At 28.2% G+C, this 24,536-nt stretch overlaps 1 protein-coding gene across 1 annotated transcript in view; it reads right to left on the reverse strand.

The window, feature by feature from the left end:
- Positions 1–4,735: 4,735 nt before the first annotated feature.
- Positions 4,736–24,536, reverse strand: part of LOC123297291 (neuropeptides capa receptor-like) — an 86,292-nt gene continuing 66,491 nt past the window's right edge. The window contains exons 2-4 of the mRNA XM_044878895.1: positions 20,164–20,254; positions 18,720–19,156; positions 4,736–5,596 (exon numbers count right to left, since the gene is read on the reverse strand). Coding sequence (XP_044734830.1) covers positions 4,845–5,596; positions 18,720–19,156; positions 20,164–20,254 — 1,280 coding nt within the window. The 3' untranslated portion in view covers positions 4,736–4,844. The remainder of the gene's footprint in view (positions 5,597–18,719; positions 19,157–20,163; positions 20,255–24,536) is intronic.

The raw sequence follows: 24,536 nt of genomic DNA on the forward strand, positions 1-24,536 counted from the left end.
TCACAGAAGTATTTAAAATTTATAAATTACAAAAGTATTTCTCAAACAGAAAAAGTATTCTACTTTTTATTTCTCAAAATATTTGTAACAGTTTTTTTCTAGCTTTAATAAAACTAGTTTTATACATTTTAACTTTATTATATCTACACTTTAAAGAAGTTACAACTTAATTAAAATATACTTCTAAATAATACCTACTATTTCACAAAAAACCTGTTTTAACATTACTTAAAAAATTATACTCTCAAAGATGGATAATTTGCAACATTTCTGCTTTCAAAGATTTATGCTTTCAAATAGTTGTACTTTCAAAACTTTTTTCAAATGTAATTGTATTCGTTGTGTGCGTAGTCATGGTAGGGACAATAAAATCGAATAAAATCAGCGCTTTAAGTGAAAAATTTTGGAGTTAAAGGGGGGCTGTTATGACTAATTTGCAATTCTTTACATGTTAATGTAATAGAAATGTCAAATTAAAATTATTGAAAAACACTAATTAATTAAACTTAATGCATTAAAAATTGTGAAAATAAGAAATCAAATTGAACAAATATTATTTTTCAAATGTAAATTATCATAATTATTTATTTAAATTTGTGAGACAAGAATATTAAATTTTAAATGTAAGTCTTAAATGCAAACCATACAATTATATATGCATCCATACAATTCTATAATTAAAGTAGTGTATCGTTACCATGGAAACGAAACTCACGCACGGAGCGAATACACAAGTTTTAGGCTTGATTTTCTAAAGTAATTAAGTGTTCCTGGCCAGAATGTTTTAACACCTTTGATTTTTTTTGTGACATCTTAACATGTATCCATGGAAAGAAATTTTCAGGAGATGTATCTATTATTGTATTTGAAAACAGACTTATTTAAGTATAAATCGTTAAATTCAGAAAAGAGTAGAGTTATCTTGGAACAGAAAGGCATTCGAGTAGGTTTTTGTTGAGTAATTATCTAGAAGTATTATTGACTTATCTAGAAGTATAATTGAATTAACTTATCATGCTTAAAAAGGAGAAATATATCGGAATAGAAATATTTTAACGCAAAATTATTTAAAAAAAGTTATTCTTAAATGGGAAAATTTTAAAATAGTAAAATAAAGAGTAGAATTCTTTTTTTGGAATTTATTATATCTTTAAGCTGGAAATTACTGACACAAAATTTTCACATCATTTGTTTAAGTATGGACCCTTAATTACGTATGTTATTAAAGGGTAAAGGTTGCTCATAGCTCTGACCATCGGTTCGTACAAATCATTTTCTTTGATAGTCATACACAAAAATTAACTTGGGATTTCTTTCCGAGGACCAGGGCTATGGCCCTTATTTTTCTTACATTTACTTAGTTAATTTATCCTATTAACGATTTCTATAGTTGTAAAAATAATTTTAAATTTTATTTCAGTATCCCCAAATCGATTTCTTAAACTTTTTAGTTTCTTAAAAAATATAATATTCTAACTTAAAATAATAAAAACTATCTATTGGTCTTTTTTTTTGATAAATGAGCTTATTTTCTTTAAAATATATTTTATAACGACCAAGATTTACATGAAATTTATCAGACGTTTACAAAAACTGTATCATATTCAAATTAGACATTACAAACAATGAACATTAATTTGGTTTTGGATTTTGAAAAATTACACCTATAAAATATACAGGGTAACCAGATAAGTACAGACAAAACTATATCAGCAATAGTTTTTTGTTAAAAAACTTAAATTTAACCCTGATTAAAACTTTTTGAATAAATTTTATATTGTCAAAAATCTGTACAACGTAACATAAAACAAGTATAATTCTAAAACTTGAAAAAACTCTTGAAAAATTTTATCGGTACGGAACCCTAAACTTGCACTTGCAACGTATCTTACAACACTCTCCATAAAATTACCTTTTTCCTTAGAGCCTTCTCCAAACCGAACCGATTTTGAAAATTATCACCTATTTTTCAGTTGTTCCAGGTACGAAACCATAAACTCACACTTAAACATAGCTAAGAACACTCACCATAAAATTACCTTTCAAATTAAACAAAAAAATTCAAATCGGTTCATCCGTGTAGGCGCTACGATGCCACAGGCAGACACGCAGACACACATAGTGGTCAAACTTATAAAACCCTGTTTTTGGTTCGGGGGTTAAAAACGAAACTTTGCCTTGGTTATTTTATAATAAGGGTATATTTAAAGTTTATTTGAAGCCCTCGAACCAAAAAAATGGGTGTTATATGTTTGACCGCCATGTGTGTGTGTGTGTCTGTCTGTGGCATCGTAGCTTCAAAAGGTAATTTAATAGAGAGTGAGAGTGGTGATTTAATGGAGACTTCTTAAATTTTGTAACTTTCACTTAGAAAGATTACTTTAAGTAGATTTATTTATCAAAATTTTCTTGTAATATTCCTTATTCCTAATCAACTCCTAGTTTTTTTCTTGTGGTAGCGTTATTTTTTCTACAAAAACTTCAGCAAATTGAGATTGTATGGATTGACATTCCCGTTTTTTGTAAATTACTCAGCGCTCTGTAAATTGGCCGAATTTTGGTGTAGAACAATCTTAATTACTTGACAAGCAGAGGATTTTTTTAATAATATCACTTTTTAAAACTTGTCTTTTGTCCTCTTGGTAACTATTTGTGACCCTACTGTATTATTAATTTTATTGCTCAATTTTATAGTACGCAGCAAATAAATATATTTAAAAAAAGTTTGCAATTGATAATATGAATATCAAAAGAAACTAATAAATTGCCCGTATTATACAATTTAGGTATGACTACCTACAAAATACTAGCCTTTTCATCATAATATGGGACGATGAATTAATATCGATTTAAATGGAAATATACGTTCAACATCCACGATTAACATTAGTATTAATCTATCTGTATTATATATACAGTGTGCCCCCGGATAGAGGTAACTATACTTGTAAATTTTCATTGTAAGGAAAAAAGTCAGTCTTTATAAAAAAGTTTGCTTATTCTGAAAATTATGTAGGCATATTTAAAACTTTTAAAGAATGTACAGGGTAGCCAAAAAATTAAAATCACTATTTTGGTAAACTACCCTTCTTTTTTATAAGTTGACAAAATATTATTCAAAAAAGTTGCTCGCAATTAACAACTATGACTCTATACAAAATATCAAGAAGATCCGTGTACTTTAATTATAGCATCATTTTTTATTTAAACAAAAGTTGTAATTACAAAAAAACGTAACAAAGAAAATATTCGAGAGTGTATTTTATTTTGTGGACTAGGTTACAAAATTAAGAAGAAAATTTATTTTCTCGGATAAACATTCACTAAGAACGGATTTGTCAAAGTTGGAAAGATCTTCTTGAAATTCAGTCGCGACTTTGAATCTTGAATCATAATTGTTAATTTCCAGCAACTTTTCCTAGTAACAACTAATAAAAAGGATGGATAGTTTACAAAAAGAAAAAATAGTGATACCAAATTTTTGACTACCCTGTAGATTATTTAGAAGTTTTAAATATGCCTACATACTTTTATAAAGAAAAATTTTTAAAAAAGAATGACTTTTTTTCTTAAAATGCAAAATAAGAAATTTAATAGTAGTTACCTCTATCCGGGTACACACCATATTTTTTAGGATGTTTAGGTTGAGGATGATAAAATACACGTTTCGTATATTTTTATTCGTTTGTAGAAGTTTATTAGACCTTACATAATTTTGTTTTTTTTTTTTGTTTTTTTTTTTACACAGAATACTGGATGGAGTATTTCAATTTTATACAAAAAGAATATTTATATCACAATTATTTCAGATATTCATTTTTTATAATAATGGAATATCAGCAATATTTATTTCTCTGTTATAAAGTATATGCTAGTATAAATTTTGTAACGTTTTTCTCATAAAGAACTATTTCCTGATTTTTAAACCATGATAGCGTTTAAACCAAGCTAACTTTTAAAATATTTTTAATCTGAAAATCATTTTTTTGGATAATTTTGGTCTATAAAGTACAAAAATCATGTCTATGAACATCCGTTGTTTGTATTTCAAGACAGTTGGGCCCTAAAATCTTTCGATTTTGAATTCTACTATTATGGGGTTGGTATCTTAAAAACTATAATTGAGGTCGGATTTTAACTAGTCGTTGATTTTGCCCAAATCGATGAGTTTTTTAAATTTTTAGAGCCTATTAATTTGTTTTGGAATAGTTTTTCTTTTGAAGTTGGTTTTTTTTAGTTAAAAGTTTTTTTATTTTGTTTGTTTTAGTAAATCTGAAGTACACTATAACTAATTAGTCACTAAAAAAAGAATCATCGACATCGGTTGACGTTATATTGTGTTATTCGTCCATTAGTCGCTCGCATACTTAATGAAAAATTAAGACTTATATATTTTTATCATGGATGCCATCTTCGAAACTAGATTAAATTGAAATGGGACAACCGGGAATCACCAGTTTTTAAATAGAAAAAAATCATCAAAATCGATTCTCCCAGTCAAAAGTTCTGAGGTAACAAACATAAAAAAACACAGTCAAATGGAGGACTTCCTCCTTTTTTGTTTGAAGTCGGTTAAAAAGACACCGCCCGTACTTAATTTTTTGAAATGTTTTTTTTTTTTTTTTTTTTTTTTTATGCAGTTCAAATTGAGGTGCTTATTTCAAAATCGCACACTTCTCTGCTTACCCTATATATTTTGCTAAATTAATTCCTCCGTTTACTTTCATTCTCAAACCACTCATGGTACAATTAAAACATTTTCTGACAATAATAATATTATTGTAATGATATGTGCAATTTTAACAAACGAAAATTTGTTATAATAAACTCAACAATCAAATGGTTTAAATACAAGATTCAACTAAATGTAAATTAGATTTAACATCTTCATCCTTTGTGTTACAACAATCAGCATCTGGTGTTAATAAATCAATGTCGTTAATATTTAAGTCAGATGTAGTAAAACATTTCGTTTTACCATTATTAATATTTGGTGATGATAGTATCACTACCATATTCGTTGGTGACGAGGATGGCGGTAGTGTTATTGTTGTATCAACAATCATTTTTGTATCAACATTATCATTATTGATTGTATTATTATCAATTGTTAACTGTTTTTCATCATCCCATTTAACATTATTCCCCCCACCAGTATGACCATTATCTTTTCGAATATTATGTCTACGTGTTGATACGTTATTTAAACAACGATGTTGATGATGATTTACGTGATTATCAACAGCATGAGTACTGCTACCACCTATTGATTTAACACGTACCAGTTGTGTTGCCTCGTATGTTGAGTTACACATTGTTGTCTCACGAAAACTTGATTGTTCACGAAAGTAACCGCCATTACGATGATGACGTCGTTTACCACATAATGTCTCTTTGAATGCGACACGATAACGATTTGACATTACATTATATAAGATTGGATTTACTGTCGATGATACATAATATAAAATACCAGTTATGTAAAACATCCATGCGTTTATTGTATTGAAATGCGGGATATCTTGAAAGTATATGAAGAGTAAACGTTGTGCGTGAAATGGTGCCCAACAGAGAAAGAATGCTATCACTACAGCAGCTGAAACAATAAAATAAATTATTAGCCATTTATTTTTATGTAATCCTCAAAAAAAGTTGGATTTCACACCAAGTAAAATCATTTTGGTATAGATTGTTATTTAGTTTCTACTTAAATATTTTATATAATTATACTTTATTTATAATATTATAACATATTTTTAACAATATATTATTCATATACTGATAAGCAAGTGAAATTTACAAACGGAACCCTAAACTCGCATTTGAAACAAATCCATGAACACTCTCAATTAAATTGCCTTTTCCCTTAAAGTCTTTTCCAAACTGATCCGATTGGGAAGGTCATCGTCAATTTTTTCGGGTACGGAACCCTAAATTGGCACTTCAAACATAGCTAAAAACACTCTCCATTCAAATTACCTTTCAAAGGAAACCAAAGAAATCAAAATCGGTTCATCCGTTTAGGCGCTACGATGCCACAGACAGACAGACAAACAGGCAGACACACACACTTTAGTTCGGGGGTTAATAACAATTAGGAATAATCGAAGAATAATAAGAAACGCTTATTGAGTAATACTTTAAGTTTAAATTAGTAAATAATGAATGCTATTCCAAACCCTTTAAATCTGGAAGCAATATGGTCTCAATACCAAACTGAAAGTGCTTGATAAACCGCTTATATATTTGTTTTTTTTACTGAAGTTTAAAACCATTTGAATAAAAAAAAAAAACAAAAAAAGAACGACTTCAAAAAAGGAATATTCCGAAACAAATTAATATGCACAACAATGTAAAAAAATAACGAAAATATAATACAGTGACAATTATTCTTATTTTTGGAGTCGATGTCAACCAAGAAAACAACTGTAACAGACCCGTTTGTTACATTAACTTGGCTGACACTTGGTCTCCAAAAATAACCATAATTGTAACGACTTTGGAATATTTATTTTTTTGAAGTCGGTTGTTTTTTTTTAAAAGTTTTTTTATTTTGTGATTTTTAGTGAATGTGAAGTACATTTACGAATTTGTCACTAAAAAATCATCCAAATCGTTTGGCGTGATATTGAGTTATTCGTCCATTTTTCAAGTACATACATAATGAAAATTTAAGACTTATATGATTTTCTCATGACCCAAATTGAAATAGAACCACACGGAAAGTACCAGCTTTCAAATAAAAAGAAATCATCAAAATCGGTTCACCCAGGCGAAAGTGCTGAGGTAACAAACATAAAAAAAACAGTCGATTTGAGAACCTTCTCCTTTTTTGAAGTTGGTTATAAAGGACCAATATTTAATAGAGACGTTGATATTTGCTAAATCTTTTTTAGCAGCCTAGCTGGCCTTGCCATGACATATGAAAAAATCCTAGCTGAAATTTGGAAGGCAACTAATTTTAAAATTTATTTTATTTTATTTATTTTTTTTTTAAGTTTGAAAAATTTGCAAACATTGACTGGTTTAATTATGTTATAAACATTTCTGCAAATCAAATTATTCGCTTCACGTATCCAACAAGATATAGTGGCAACTGAATATCATATATAAAAATATATCCTGTGCTCCTAACGTAATACGTTTGTAGAATATTCTGAAAATATTTAAAAAAATGTAATGATATTATGTATGTAAAGTTAGAAACGCCTCTTCAAACATTTAAAATATTTGATAATACGACTTTAATAGCTCGTGTTAGAATATTTAGAAATTATCATGTTCAATATTATTGAATTAAAAATTTAAAGAAACCCACAAATTACAAGTAAAATTTATAAAATTTAAAAACCACCGACAAACTCTTCGGCTTCGGAACCTTAAACTAGCATTTGAAACATATCTTACAACACTCTCCATTAAATTGCCTCTTTCCTTAGAGCATTTTTAAAACTGACCCGATTTTTAATTTTTAGTTTTTTCGAGTATAGAATCCTAAACTCGCGTTTGAAACATAGCTAACAACACTCTTCATTAAATTTCCTTTCAAACAAAATACAAAAAATCCAAATCGGTTCATCCGTTTAAGGGCTTCGAAGCCACAGGCAGACAGACACACACACATAGCGGTCAAACTTATAACACCCCTTTTTTAGTTCGGGGGTTAAAAATCAGGTCAGATCGATTGGTTTGTGCCATCGTAGCTCCTGAACGGGTCGACATTTATGTGTAATGTAATCAACACTGTCGATACATGGTATTTCAACAATTAACTCAGCCAATTGTTTATTTTCACTTGTTTCTATAAAATTCTGGTAAATAATGCAATGCTGTTCCGTATTTTTACCATGCAATGTTATCAAAATCTTTCAGTAATACATACTAATTTAAAGAAAATGTAATGAATATCTAGGTTGGTTAAAACGAATAGAATCTTTTCTTTACTCCTCTTGTTTAACTCCCGAACTAAACTACAGTGCCTACTCGTTCTGAGGTTAAACTTCAGGAGCTTTACAGTAGTTAAATCTTTCAGTTAAATTGTTCGAGGATTCAATCGTTCAAGGCTAGAATAGTTTCCGATCTTGACTTCATGTGACCGATTCAAATAAGTTAAAAATCTACTTTGATTCAATTCTTGCTAGGGCAAATCATGTTCTCATCGACATGGAAACTATATTTATAGATAACCGAAATTCTCGCTCTAATATAACATGGTTTCAACAGTTTTCTTTTTATGGGCCTCATAAAGAAAGAATATTTATTATATTTTCCACTTTTAACCTTTTTAAATCTGGTAACAAATATGATTATTAAGAGAACAACTTTTTTTATAACTTGGCATTTGAAAGAAAAGACCATAAATAACGATAAAAGGCCTTTTAAATATTTTTTTTTCTCTACAGTACTACGTAATAATGCTATGTTTGCATAGTTTTTTTGTTGTTAATGACTTTATGACAAAAACTTTTCTCAAGTATGTTATAAATGATGGTTGTGTAGACATCCATTATTTAAATTTTTTTTACCCGCTTAAAAAAAAAAATGCTCTTACATAATGTTAAAACAAGGAAATTTTTTACGAAGAAAACCAAACGTATTTGTAAAAAAAATGTAAAAGTAATGATATATCAATCAAATTGCAAATGTTAATAACTTAGAAAGTTTGATGTCACAAAAGAAATGATATTAACAATATATATTTTTATACGTTATTGTAAAAGTTTTGTTGTAAGTAAAAAAGTTTATGATAGATGGAATAGAAATCATTACTTTCTATGGGAGTAATTATATTTTGGTGTTAACATAAATCGTATTCTAAGGTAGAATTCAATTCATGTACCACAATTTTTAAAAGTCAATTCTAAGAAAAATGTTGATAAAACTTATTTTAAAATTATTTGTTTACTTTTTGTACATTTTTTGAAATTGGTTTATAAATGAAAATTGTAGCGACGAAGTCAAATACATTTTTTTAAACGTAGCCTTAATCTATCATATAAAAATGAATCGCTAAATATGTTGCTAAAGGGTAAGTCTCGAGAGCAGCTGAACCGATTTCACTAATTCTTTTATAATATTCCTTGAAAAACGAGGCTGGTTCTTATCGAGAGAAAAATTTAAAAAATTGCCTGAAAAAGTCTAAAAACAACACTTTTCTATATTCCCATACATAAGATTCGTTTTAATAATTAAAAATCAATTTGAACTTTAATACCATACCATAAAGTTTAAGTGTTAGTAAGAGGGGTTCCGGGAAAGCAAAACAATACAACGACTGCTGTCAAATGACTTCATTAGGAGCAAAAAAGGTAGTTCGGGAAAATTTCATGCAAGATTTAAGGTTTGTAATAGTGTTTGTAGTTGTATGTTTGTTAATAATAACTACTATAACCCGTATACTTTTTCCCTTTACAGGTAAGAAATCTGAAAAGTATTTTAAAAAAAATCGACTGTTAGCTAGTTTTGTATATAAATATAAGAGTGAAACACATAACCTTCTTCATCTCATTTAATGTCAATTAAAAGGTTAAAAGTCGTAGGGGTTTATCCAATATTATAAATAATTAAGGTATAATGAAGACAGTAAACTAGAAATAAGATATTCTCTTTACAATTGAAAATTTGAAATTGATAATTTTGTATACATTACTGACATACTGTCTACTACTTTGTGTTTTTGAATTTTTTTTTGTGATACTCAATATATTATGGCCAGTTAGTTGACCATTAGTCCACTAAGTAAATGAATTTTTGCATAGTGAATATCTATATTTTTTGCATAATGAATATAGTGAGTATCATGAAGGCTTTCTCAACAATAGTATCATGAAGGTCATCTCAATAACCTTTTTATTTTATTGTAGTTGTTTGGCATTTTGGTAAATTCGGCGATTGAATTTTTATGGATTCTTGACATCATTCATAGTGAATTGTTGGGACTCTTTGAAACGCCGATTTTACCAACGTAAATAACACTGAATCAAAATTAACCGGGCTAATTTTTTTATATTTCGAAGTGAATTAGACCATTCTTGATATAATTAGCGTTTATATCATTTCGTTATTTCCATTCCCATTTCGAATTGTCGACAAATAAAATTCAATAATTTTTTTTGTGATTCCGGTAGTATGGTTCTTCTGTCCTAACCTATGGGCGTAACTCAATAGAGCACCAGTTCGCTCGAATATGATTGTTTTGATGTTGGAACTTAAAACATACAATCCTAGCCTACTTTTAAGTTTTGATTTGATCTGATTATTACTTTTATCGACGATAAAAATGTTTGTTAGAATTATTCTTTGAAGAGTTCGAATTTGTTTTTCAGATAAAATCCTAATCTGTAAATAACACATTAAGTTATACGTATAGGAATTGAGTAATCCATAATAACTTTGCAATTGACTTAGATTTCAACATCTAGTTCTTCTATCGAGGAGACGAAAACTTAAAATATGTTGTAGGTATAATTTATCATTTAAACCATTACATAGGATATCGTAGAACTATAATGATCCAAGTGACATTATAATTTTTAGAAGAAAATCGGTTTTTAAGTTGTAAGAGTGTTAATTATTTTTACATGGTAATATTAATAAAAATAAATATTGGAATTATGAAAAATCAATCTATACAATTATTTTCATTTAAAGCACATTTTGTTAGTTTTAAAACATTAAAAATCCAATTGTTCATGAAGTAAGAGGTTGGCATTTCTCAGGAAAAATGATGACCAATGACACTTGAATTAGGTAGTGTTGCATGGAATCATGACGATTTATGTTTTTTTCCTGTCCTCATCCCAAAATCTTTATTTTAAGCAAAATGATACGTGGATCAGTATGATTCTACCTCATTCAAATTATATTTTATTTTCAATATGATTAATTTGTAGAAAATGGTGTCTGACTGAAAGTTTTATACAGTTGACTTTCACACATATTCACATTAAAGCGATAGAAAGCTTTTAATACAGATAAATACATATCCTTGAAGAAAATAGAGTAAGCTGTTATTAATATAGAATTACATTTAAGTGAAAGTAAAATATGTTAGAGCTAAATAATGTGGGGTTTGGTTATCTACATTGGATGGAATATTTCCAGATAGACATATATCATTTGTCTGTAATGCTTCACACTAGATAGAGGAAGATATAAATATTTGCAAAGTTAAATCCTAATCTACATACGCGTAGGAAGGTATATGTACGTAGATAGGTATATACAAAATAATATGATGTATATTACACTTACATTTATGAATGCGATATTTTTTCTGTGACACGTACATAAAAAAAAAAGAACTAGTCAGCAAAATATCTCCATCCCTAAAGACAAATTTCTTCCGCATTATATATTTCTCATTACAAGATACTTGTTAGTAAAATGGGATTACTCATTTATTTTCCAGTTTTTTAAAACATGCAATAGCTATACAAAAGAGAGATAAGGGGAGCTGGAAAGTTAATATCTTTAAGACACACTTTTCCACTAACAAAATTTTCAAAACGATTTTCAACCCTAGCTCAATTTTGTAGAGGCTGTACTAAAGTTTAACGACATAGAAGGGGAGAGGAGATTGGAAAAGTTGACACCTCCCAAAAACACCCGTTGACACACCCGTAACTCGGAAAGCATTTTTATCCCGGTAATGTAAAAATCTATCAGACATCACTAAAAACTCATAAATTATGTTCTGGGAGGAAACGATTTATAACACATTCCCGCCAGTTAGATATTATACAGCGCATGTGTCTATATTTTCGAAAGAAATATGGCCAAAAAACTATAATCATTGTAAACTTCATATGACCTCTATCCGTACAGCTTCTTTTGGGTAATGAAAGGCAAATATTTTCAAAAATAAAAAATAGAAATGGTTTGTAAAATGTCAAAAATTGTGGGGGTGAATTTGACACATTTATAAATTATTTTCTGTGGAGATATGTGACGTCATTAAATTGCGCCGATAAACCACATACATAATACTAATTGGAATATAAAATTTGACGTGATATTGCCGATTGCACCTTAAACTTCATTGGACCAAACGACACCTACGGCGTAAAATTAGCTGTAGAATGAATACAATATCACGGAGATTGATATTATTTTTAACTCCCGAACTAAAAAAAAAGGGGTGTAATAAGTTTGACCGCTATGTGTGTGTGTGTGTGTCTGTTTGTGGCATCGTAGCGCCTAAACGGATGAACCGATTTTTATTTTTTTGGATTCGTTTGAAAGGTATTTTAACGGAGAGTGATCCTAAGTATTTTTCAATTGCGACTTTAAGGTTTCGTATCCGAAAAAAAACTTGAAATAATTGTCGGGAGTTTTTAAAATTTTCTTAATTTCACTTGTTATGGTAACTATTAATTTTGAATTAAACTTTATTCCTTTTAAAAACCTCTGATCGATGTTGTTTTCAAGAACATTACTGTTCACAATAATGTTATATACACAGAAGTAAAATAAAACACGTATAAAAAATACTTATTATAGATAAGTGTTCCTATTCAATGAAATATTTTATGATATCTGTTTCACAATTATTATCGCATCCTGTTAATTAAAAAATGTAATAAAAGTTGATTTTTCTCAAAAGCGTAGAAATGAAAAATGTTAAGGTTGAAAAAAAAGAGAAAAACAAACTAAGAAACTTTTATTCACTTTTATTGTGTAAAAAAACAAAGAATGCTCGATATTCGTTATTTTAATCCGTCAGCACTCGCGTTATGAGCATTTTGCTCACGCTTGACTTAAAATATAAATAAGTTATATTTTTCCATTGATACCTATATTTCAATTTTAATTAAAATATTTTCTAAAATTTGTCCCAAAAAATGATAGCTTTCTAAGTATCCTTTTCATCTCATCTGATGTCCTTGACTATCACTTTGATATTGGTTTAAGAAGGAGTGTTATAAGTTTAAAGTGGCATCGTAGCCCCTAAACGGTTATGCCGACTTGATTGAGAACATTTTATTGCTAAGTTTCCAAAAATCAATTTACAAGGAATAAATCGGATTTGTCGGGGGTTTTTTAAATTTTGTAAATTTCACTTGTTTTATGTTCCATATTAGGTACATATGTTATTTTGATTTTTGTTTGCTAATGAAATAAAGACAAAACCTTAAGATCGATATTAAAGGATAGCTAAATGATTGAATGATTAAAGGGATATCAAACAGCATTTAATTTCTGAAAAGAAAACAAAATAATATGCTATTTTTTGAATATCTGTGTCTAATGATCGCTTTGTCTGTCGTCTTGTCGCCACTATAAGAGTACTTCAGATTTTTGATGTTTTGGCTTCTGATACCCTACTGTACTAGTGGAAGTTTGAGGATAGATAAATCTAAAAGTCAAATAGAACATAATATATATTTATGGTTTAACTTGCAACACCCACAGTGTTAGAATCATTTGGTTATTGTATAATTAACTGTTATCGTTTAGTCCGTGCAATTTAGTACAAATATACAAATATACATAAAATTTTTAGATTATTGTTTCTTGAGGAAGATAAAATTTCAATTATGATACTAATTAAGCTAAATTTACCAATTGATTGTAATTTGTTCCAATAAAAAGTCGACCTTATTCTGATAATTTTCATTTATGTTTATTTAAATTTTTGAAATTTTTTATGGGTACTCGATTCTTACAACAAAATTTAATTAAAAACATTTATTTTAGGTATACAAGAAACAGCATCTTAATTCCCAATAATCACAAACACGATAACTTTGAGGCTGTGTTCGTACTACGGTTGTAGCCTTAAATCTGAATTATTTTTTTCCTATTAGGAAATTTCAACTACTTATTGTATGACCTACATTTTTTGGGGGACAGAAAAATTAAAAATTATACCAAATTAAATTTTTTGGAATCTGTGAGAACCCGCCAAGCATGCAAAGCAATAAACAAAGTATACTTCTTTCAAATTCAAGACAAAACTCCTAAGTACTTTGAGTATTATATTATAAAAACAGATTAAGATTAAATGTAATGGAAAGTTATCGAACTTGCATAGAATTATTGTTTGGAAGCCTTTTTTGAGTTAAGTAACGGTCTATATAAAGAATCCTTTTTAAAGAGAAAGAAACTTTAAATTGAAGTTAAACCCATAAAAAGAATATCAAGTGACATGGTAATGGGTTCATTGTAAAGCTATTAGGGACCTATATCACTTATATTTATTGCCTTTAAATCTTGGATACCCATTAGTGTGCACGATTTAGCAACGCAATTTATCGACTTCATATATCCCCAGATATATGAAGTCGCTCAAAACCATAAGTGTCTTCACACAAATTGTAAAATTTGTCACATTTTTGAAGCGTTATTCTTGCGTAGGTTTACTAACGATAGAGTAGCAAAACATATTGAAAAGTTGATTTCTGTCATTGGACTATTTTCTAGTTAAGTCGTTTATATATTAAAATTAGTTTATAAATACAGGATGATTTTTTTAAAGTTTCCAGCCTTGTATTTCGAAAAGGGATAGGAAAATCATAAGACGGGAAAAACAACTATGTTTGAGGGGAAATACGGTGACTATCTATCTATTTGATGAAGAAGGGATCGTCTTCATCCTTCAAAAACCACATCTTTTACAAAGGAAAATTTGTCCCTGAAACTCTATTATCGGTACTTGATTTTACGGTTTTTCAAGGCTAAAATCTGTAAAAATGGTAATAAAAAAATGTTCTTTTTCGTTTTGAGACTCTTTCAGATACCCGCAAGGCAGGGATAGGTGCATATAGGAGCTACTTTCAATTTATTAAAAATCTATTCAATTTCGGGTTACTTTAACATTTGAATCTTTTTAAAATCTTTTAAAAGTTATCTGTTTTACTTAACCATATAATTTTCCTTCACCAAAATGGCAAGGGGGTTAAAACTAAGAAGGCCTGCTTTAAACCATATATATTTTTTTAGGATAATTTTCTGAAGTCAATGCAAAAATCCAAAAGGCAATGGGTGTAACAATTTTTTCATTTATTGTACTTGTTTGACTGTGAAGGAGGTAGATTTTCATTCAATCCAAAAATAATCAATGTATAAAGGCGCTGTGGAAACTTTAAATAAATTATCCTGCATATACAATTATATCTAATAATAATTTATAAGCTATGTAAATTATTAATAGTCTATGGAGATGTAAAAAGGAAACCAAACTTATAATTAACAACAAACAACACGTCTTAACGCCTAATATTTACTTACTAACAACAATACCACTGGTGAGGATTATTATAATAATAACTACATACAATATACTACCTAACTACTACTATTCGCTCCGAGCGTGAATTTCGTTTCCATGACAACGATACACTACTTTAATTATAGAATTAATGGATGCATATATAATTGTGTGGATTGCATTGAAAACTTACATTTAAAATTTAATATTCTTGTTTCACAAATTTAAATAAATAATTACGATAATTAACATTTGAAAAATAATATTTGTACAATTTGATTTCTTATTTTCACAATTTTTAATGCATTAAGTTTAATTAATTAGTGTTTTTCAATCATTTTAATTTGACAGTTTCTATATCATTAACATGTAAATAATTGCAAATTAGTCATAACAGCCCACTTTATCTCCAAAATTTTTCACTTAAAGCGCTGGCATCGATTTTATTATCCCTACCATGACTACGCACACAACGAATACTGATTTAACAGATTTAAAACAATATTGATTTGTACAGTAATATATAATCTGGAGGATTTATAAAGCTTATTATCATATACAGGATATGGTGTACCATTATTATAATAAGGATTTAATTTCATGAAATACTTTTATTCGACGTCGATCCTTATATCCTTTATACAGTGTGACGCATTTAAGATGAAGACACCTGCATATTTTTGTTATTTATAGGAATATCGAATTGAAATTTTGCGCAGTTGTACAGAGTGATGGGTCACATATAATTTAAAATATACTTAACCGAAATCAAATCTTTAAAATCAGCGTATACAAATTGGCAAATAGGGCCGATTCTTAATATATTGCATAGCGTCAGAGACGTGAATTTGTTCAGTTTCTACATTCAATAGCACACTAATAACAAAATTAAAATTTAAACTATTGTGCTATGGAATGTAAAAACTGGACAAATTCATAATTTAATAGTGTTATGTATTAAAATATTTCAATAGATTTTTATTAAATTTGACCAAAGACCAAAATAATGAAAAAATTAAAAATGAATTTTGTCATGAAAATCGATAAGTAGGTACAAAAAAAGAGTGTGTGTACTTATGTACACGCGTTAGAAGTTATACTTCTTTGGCGTATGAAAAAAATTTAAAATAACTCAAATGCAGTAGTAATCGACAATAAATATTAAAATCAATCAAAAAGATTTTGTTAAAGATTTGTCAAGTAATCTGTAATATAAATTAAAAAGAGATGATTAAAATTATTCGATTCGATTCACAAAATGATAAAATATTATTATCTAAAGTAATAAATAATAAATAATAAATAATTAAATTTTATTATTATTTGATTATTTGTTAGAAAAATAATAAGTTCTTTAGAAATATATCTATATATTATACTTTACAAAATTAACCTCTAATATTTGAAAACACTGTAACTATACACTGTACTGTAACTATATTCAGTGTTGATATATTTTTTTATTATTTCAATTCTGTGGCTAACTTCATCATGTCGTTCGTGCGCGCGCAGCTCACAAATTCACTCTCATCCAAACGCGCCAAAAGAAGTATAACTTCAAAAATACTCTCAGATACTTTTTAAAATAGTTTTTCTCGATATCTTTAACCACCTCTGACGCCCTATTTGTCAATTTGTTGTTGGCTGAGTTCTCAAAGGTCAAAGTTCTCATTTCCGTTAAGTATTTTTTTAGATGTGACCCATCACTCAGTATAATTGTGCAAAATTTCAAATCAATATTCCTTGCCACACCCTGTATAAGAAATATATCAAGGTATATTAATTTTAATCAAAAGTTTGTAAACTTTAGAAACATTGATGGTACTAACAAAATTTTGGTATAGATGTTTATAAAATCGCTAAATTAGTTAATCACCGAATTGTAAACCTGTCTGTATGTCGGTCTGCCCGTGAGAGATATCGAGCTGAAATTTTTACAGCGTACTCACGACGTAAAAAATGAGTTTGAACTCATTAATGAGCACCAAGTGTCAAGTGGCCAAGCGAGTCTGGGGTCCGTAGTTGAAGGACAGGCTAACGATTTATCACCTTTTCACCTAAATTGGTAAGTGTATTGAAATTAAGTGATTGAAATGGATTTGGTAATTTATCGTTTTTCAGAAATATGGTAATATGTTTCCATTACCATTACGAGGTAACAATGGTAATTTAGCGTTATTCAGATTAGATGAAAAATTGTATAATATCTGTCAATGAGTGGCATTTACAGATTATTGAAGTGATGATTGTACTTTGATGACATAGCTCATTATTTACATTTTGATAACGGCATGACTACCTATTTACCAGAACGATTTAGGGAATTGACAAAATTTACCATTGTATATTTGAATAATTATGTCAATAAGGGATGTTATGTCAATAAACGAAATATTTTCACATTGAAATGTTGTTATGAATTATGTAAATAACTATTTTGTAAGCCGTAGTAGATATAATCTTTATTATCGAGACCCATAATTTGCTTATTATATAAATTGTTGTATTCATTGATAAATTATAGTAACATTTATAGTAGTTGACTGACGATAAACGAATATTTTTATTTGGCGCATATTTATATAGACTTTCCAAATTTTGTACTGTAGAACATACCAGAGTCTCAAAGTTCATTTCCTGCAGCTTAGTAATGATATTTCTATTATACGAAAACTAACACAAAAATTTATTATTCTATTTTAAAATTTAAAGTTTTCTTGCATCCAAATAGACGTTTATAAGGGATTTCTCGGGTTTCGCTTTTAGGATTTCTCGAATTTTGCGAGTATCTTGAGAAATTTTGAAATTTATAATAAAAACTGATGTTATTAACCCTCGAACCAAAAAAAGGGGTATTATAAGTTTGACCGTTTTGCGTGTGTGTGTGCGTTTGTCTGTCATATTTCAAGTGCGACTTTAGGGTTCTGTAACCGGAATAACTTAAAAATAGGCTATGATCCTCAAAGTCGATTCAGTTTGGAGAAGGCTATACGAAAAAGATAAAAGATAATGGAAAGTGTCCTTAGATATATTTCAAGTGTGGGTTTAGGATTCCGTACCCAAAAAATTTACCAGGAAGTTTTTTAAATTTTGCAAACACTTGTTTCCAATTTTTGCTTTATTAAAAATTTGGCTGATGGATGAGATAAATTAAATGAAACGGTAAATTTTTAGTTACCATAAGTTGCCCGCCCTTATTAATTACCAAATCAAACATAAACAATAGAAAACAAGAAAATTAAACTCGAGTAGTTGAGTTTTTTTCCCGTGTCGACTAAAGATAAATTGAGCAACTTTAATATTTAATAACGAAAGCTAATTCAAACCGTTTTCAATCATATGACAATTGATAAAAAATTAATAAATGCATAATCCTTTTTGAAAATTATGGCACAATCTATGCAGATACCACTCAGTATTACAATGTTTTTCATAAAATATTAATTATGTACTGTGTTTGTACTTGGTATAAATCCAATTGTATAAATAGACAAAATAATAAACTTACCCAACATACGTATAATCGCTTTACGATTTTGTGAATGACGATTTTCACCATGTACCGAACCATTCTGTAATTGTGTACCACGTGTTCGATTTCGTATACGATAACCCATACGTGCATATAATATTAATATAACTAACATTGGTAATACAAAGAATATAATACTGCTCGATTCACTTAACCATTTTGGTGGATATAACATTGCACAAAATGCTGATTCCAATGCGATATTTCCACTCTTTGGTGGATATTCTAAATAATTCACTTCAGTAAATATTGCAAATGGTATTGCACATATTAATGATAATAACCATAATATTGCTATAATACGTATTGCACGTTGTAAACCAGACATTGTGTATAAATGTAATGGATGACATATGGCTAAATATCGTTCCATTGAAAATGCAACAATTGTTAATACGGATACATTTGAAGCGCTGAAACGGAAAAAAGTACATATTAAGGTTATAGATATATCAATTATTATTGTTTTTATACAGGGTGATGAAATTCATATTACACTAAAAAAAAAATTAAAATAATGTCAACCTCATCTCGAAGTAAGCCGTTTCATATTGAAATAAAGTAAAAATACTTTCAAACAATTGCCTAAGGATTGGAACAAGTACAGCTTAATATTTGTATTTACAATAGAATGGGATTGATTTTAAAATATGAATGGGATTAATTCATTGATACAAAATCACTGAAGAAAATAAACAAAACCATTCCTTCTATGTAAGAGATTGATTTGAGTTTAAAATCATGCATTTTATTGATGGAAAATAAAATTTAATTAAGTTGAAATATATAATCGTGTAAATAAAGCGAATCGATGAATTAAAAGAAAATTTTTCTGGGTTTGCTTTAAATAGAGTATTTGGTTATTATGATCGGATATTTATCATGTCTAGTCCATATGTGATTGAGGCAACTTCATGAAGATTGTTGTTATTAGTTAACAGAGAGTTTGAAATAAACATATTGATCATTTTTATAAGTTTTAACATATTTTTTAAATTAAGTTGGTTAAGCTGTAGACACTAAAATCAATAGTAATCCATCTGTCGCCTTTTTTTACCTGCTCGTGTAGTTGTGACATTCACATCAGTATGTTATTATAATATTTATTATCAATTTCACTTTTTGTCATCTTTTTTAAAATATTTTCATATTTAATTACTAAAATCGAAAAAAAAGTTCATGAATATTCCCTATTGGTGTGCAAAATTTTTAGAAATCAGTATAAAGTAACTTTCGTTTACCTTGGGATTTTATATCATTAAATTAAAATATTTCGATAAAAAAATTCACTGCCATTAAAATATTATTTTCTATTTTTAGTTGAACCAAATGCCTATTTTACTCCTCGTTATACTTTTGTTACCGCTTTTTTTATTTTTTTATTTTAATATTTAATGAATTAAATATACATAGTACTTACGTTTCAGATAATAAAGCACGAAGCTTACAAATACCCGTGCCAAACAAATATGGATACTGATGCCAAAATATACTCAAGTCGTTTGGTAGACCTGAAACAAAAACAAAAAAATCGTTTATAACATTTTACGCTTTTTATTGTTAATCAAGTAAAGTTGTAGGTACTTAGTTCTAGTAAAAACATTAAGACTGATGAAACTTATCGAAGTAATGCATTATCAATAAAGACAATTTGGTTGAATTTGAATCCCGACAGTTCTAAATATGCGCAATACTTCATAAATAACCTTGTATTAAGTTTACGGGATTTTAGCTCCAAATTGAATTGAGAATATATCTATTTTCTTAAACAATGTTCAAAAAGCTAAAAGACTCTTTTATGGTATGATAGAACCATGAACCAATTTGGATAGGTAAGGGTAAAAACCATTCTAAAGTCGAAGAACTATTACTAAAAGAATAAATATTATTTTATTGATTATGTAAGATAAGAACACTAAATTATGCAAAATACTGGAATTATTCAATTTATGTAAAATAATTTTATACACTTTACGTGAGTACTAATTTAGTTCTTATAACGTTGTTTCTAAATTCAATATGAACAAGTAAAAACAAACAATTGATTGAGTTCATTGTTGAAATACCCTGAACAGAAAGTGGTAAAGGTCAGCTTGCATTATTTTTTAAAAATTATATAGCTTATACTAACACAATTATGTTTGCTTCGAAAATTTCGAAAATTTTTGAAAGTATTTTCTACAGTTTTTTAGTTTAGTTTTTTAGCCTTGATTTACGCCCTCAGACCGAAAATTGTTTACTTTTTTTATATGAATCATTTCTTACATTTTAAAATTTTGATCTATCTTTAGTAGTTTACAAGATGGGTCCTACGTACCCAAGACCCAAGAAGATGTTGCTCATTTACAAACCCAAACTCACTTTTTACGTCTTGAGCCCTCTATAAAAATTTCAACTCTTTTCTTTTTCGAGTTATCGTGTTCACGTAGGCAGGCGGACAAACGGAAATAACCTAATCAATATTTGAAGCCTTAAAAACTTGGGTCTAAAATTAGTATACCTTGATGTTTCATATATACAGGGTATAAATATGTATATGTTTAATCTTATTACATTGGCATTATATTCATATATATATTATTATATTTTATCAAATTATATAATTATTAATAAAGTTTTGTAGTAATAATCTGTGTAATACACAGTTAATAGGTAAACGGCTTATATGAGTCAGACCAATTACCTAATTTTAAATTTCGTTTGAACAGTAGTAAGCAGAAAGCCTAATCATTTGTTAATGTTTCAAATTCATCGGATATTTCTGTTAGAAGACCTGTACCAATTTAGACGTAGCTTGGGAAATTTAAGGCTTAATTTGGGAGATACGAATGTCGATCTCCAAGTGGAGTAAGATAAAAACGATAATTTGTTATTTCTTTTTTTCAGGCTGAATACAATATCTATCAGAAAATTAATCACATTCAATCAATATTATCCCTATATATTATAAATGTGAAAGTAAGCTTGTTTGTTTGTTTGTTTGTTACGTTTTCACGCTTAATCTAGCGACTAATGATTTTTAATGAAACTGCACAGCCATATAGCTGATATATCAGAATAAGACATGAACTATAATTTATAAAGTTATATATAAAAAAATAAAAAAAATTTAATTTAATTTGACATAATTACCATTTTTAAAATTTTTACAATAATCTTTAATTTTTGGTTCAAAATGATGATTATAGATGGAGCATTTTGAAAACTTTGAAAACTTTGTAAATCAAGAGAGGGTGAAGGCTATAAAGTGGTGGTTTTTACTTTAAAGCCCAGTGAAGCGGGCGGGTATCAATCTAGTTTTGTATATAATTGTGCTTTAACTTTAATCTATAAGATAATTCGCTTCCTATTCATTAAATATATGCAAAGTTATTTTATATTCAATATCTTTACCAAGTTAGTTTCGTTTTAATACTCGATTATATGTATTTTAAATAAGAAATTAGATTAATATATACCTATTAAACATAAATGAAATTTTGGGTTATATGAAAACATATGAATAATGAAGATGTTCAAAAGTAAATTTGTATTTCAATCAGCTTTTTCAACGATTTCGTAATACGTTTTATAATGAATAGGTTATTTGTATCCTTTCAAAATTGATTCCGCAGGTGTAGGTATGCTTTTCAAAATAGTGGAGTTATTTTGAATGTATCTATATAGACTTAAAATTGAAATGTAAGAACTTCCAACTTACAGGCAAATAGAAATCTTTTCGTATATACAAAAGACAAAAGCGATGCTAATAAAATTAATTCAATATTCTTCGAATACAATGAACAATATATTAACATAATGTATACCATTCAATGCTACTGTTTCTAAAATAGAGAGCACTAGAATGATACTCACCCGCTTCGCTGGGCTTAAAAGTAAAGATTGATAAAGATTGCTTTCGCTTATCTTCCTTCTATAACAGTAAAAAATAATGGTTGGATTGTTTTACACAAGTAAAATATATGTATGGTTTTCTATTTTTTTAAATGTATAATAGTAATTATTCATTGAGTATATCAGAGAAGATGGCCGTGAAATATTTTATATTGACTATTTTTACAGAAATCTGTAATTTATGGTAATGTAAAATGACTGCTTTTACAGAAATCTGTAATTTATGGATGTCAAATGTCAAATTTAATTAACTTTTTTATTTTTTTTTTATTTTTTTTAATATATCTTTAAAAAATATACTTTATGTGTTATTCAGATATATCAGCTATGTACAGTTTCATTAAAAACCATTCGCTAGTTTAAGCGTGAAAGCGTAACAAACCAACAAACAAACAAACAAACATGCTTACTTTCGCATTTATAATATATAGAGATAGAGATTTTCACCTAACGATGTAACTGGTTTTAGTCATAACATTCGTAAATATTGACGTTAAATCTGTTTTTATTGATATAATTAATATCACTGCTTTGTTACAATAATATAATTTATATTGCAGTATTTAAGACAGTCGTTTTCTTCATCTGAGTAGTTGGTGATATGAACCACAAGGGTCACACTACAAGGATCCACATGATCCATATGCTCACAACAAACCTTTAGCTCACAACAAAAATAAGAGTTTGAAAGTTTATAAATCTACATGAATTATAGTTCCCAGTTATCAGAAAGCCCTCAGATCACAATGGAGTATTTATATCAAATTTCTGGCTAAAAGTCAGAAAACGCAACTCTTTTGTTTTCCATATAAAGTTGTTTTTTGGTATAGTAAGATAACCACTCCATCACAAACAGGTCACTTGAGTTACCTCAACCTCGCCTAGCCCCGCTCTCGGTTTACCGTGTCATTCAATTTATGTTTACTGTAAAATTGGTCAATTGGGTCTTGGGTCCGTTGGATCCATTTTGTAAACCGATAGAGAAAGAACAAAAGTAAGTTATAAACGTTTCTTAAAAAAGTTTTGTTTGAAACATTTTTTCGTAAAATCCACTGTTTACCCGCGAGGGCGCAAATTAGTACGTGTTATATGGGAATATCAGTTATATGTGTGTGAGGAGTATGTTATGTGTGGCTATCTAAGGTTGGTTATATTTTTTTACTTACATGACGTAAAAAAACAAACGATTAGGTAATCAATACTGTCTATAAATGGTATATCAACAATTAACTCATTCAATTGTTTTTATTTTCACTTGTTTCCTTTAAATTTATCATACTCAAAGCTGTTTGTTTAAGTGTCAGATTTTGCCGTCCAAAATTTTTTCTAGCAAGACAAAGTTTAAGTATTTTTTAATATGTTTATGAAAAACAACCTTGCGTGAACTTGCGTCTTTTTTTTAAATTTTGGGATAAGGATAAGATTAAGATACTTGAGACAACAGTAAAAAAAAGGAACAAGATTTTTTCCAGTGAATTTTATAACTTATAATTCCAATATCACGTTACGTGAAAACAAAAGCAAGCATAGAGAAAACAGGAAATGTGTCAGAAACAGAAAAAATTTAAAAGATTGAAATAAAATGAAATAGTTAGGTTTGAAAACGATTATGATGAAAATATCACTAAAAAAATGTTTGACAAATGAAAAATACTGTTGCATCTAAATAGTTTTTTGAATCAATTTTGAGCATAAAAATCTATTCATTATATTTTCCCAGAAATTAAATAAAATTTTCCACTGTGCTATGTTGTAACAAAATTATCAATATGGTTTTATGAAAAACTAATTGAACTTTTAAAAGCTTTTTTTTTGCAAATAGCCTTGTGTTTTTGTACCAGATAATTTATAATTTATTTGAACAAGTAAGTATATCGTGCTTTTCCACTGTGCTATGTT

The sequence above is a fragment of the Chrysoperla carnea genome, chromosome 4 (genome assembly GCF_905475395.1).
Source record: "Chrysoperla carnea chromosome 4, inChrCarn1.1, whole genome shotgun sequence".
Lineage (NCBI taxonomy): Eukaryota > Metazoa > Arthropoda > Insecta > Neuroptera > Chrysopidae > Chrysoperla > Chrysoperla carnea.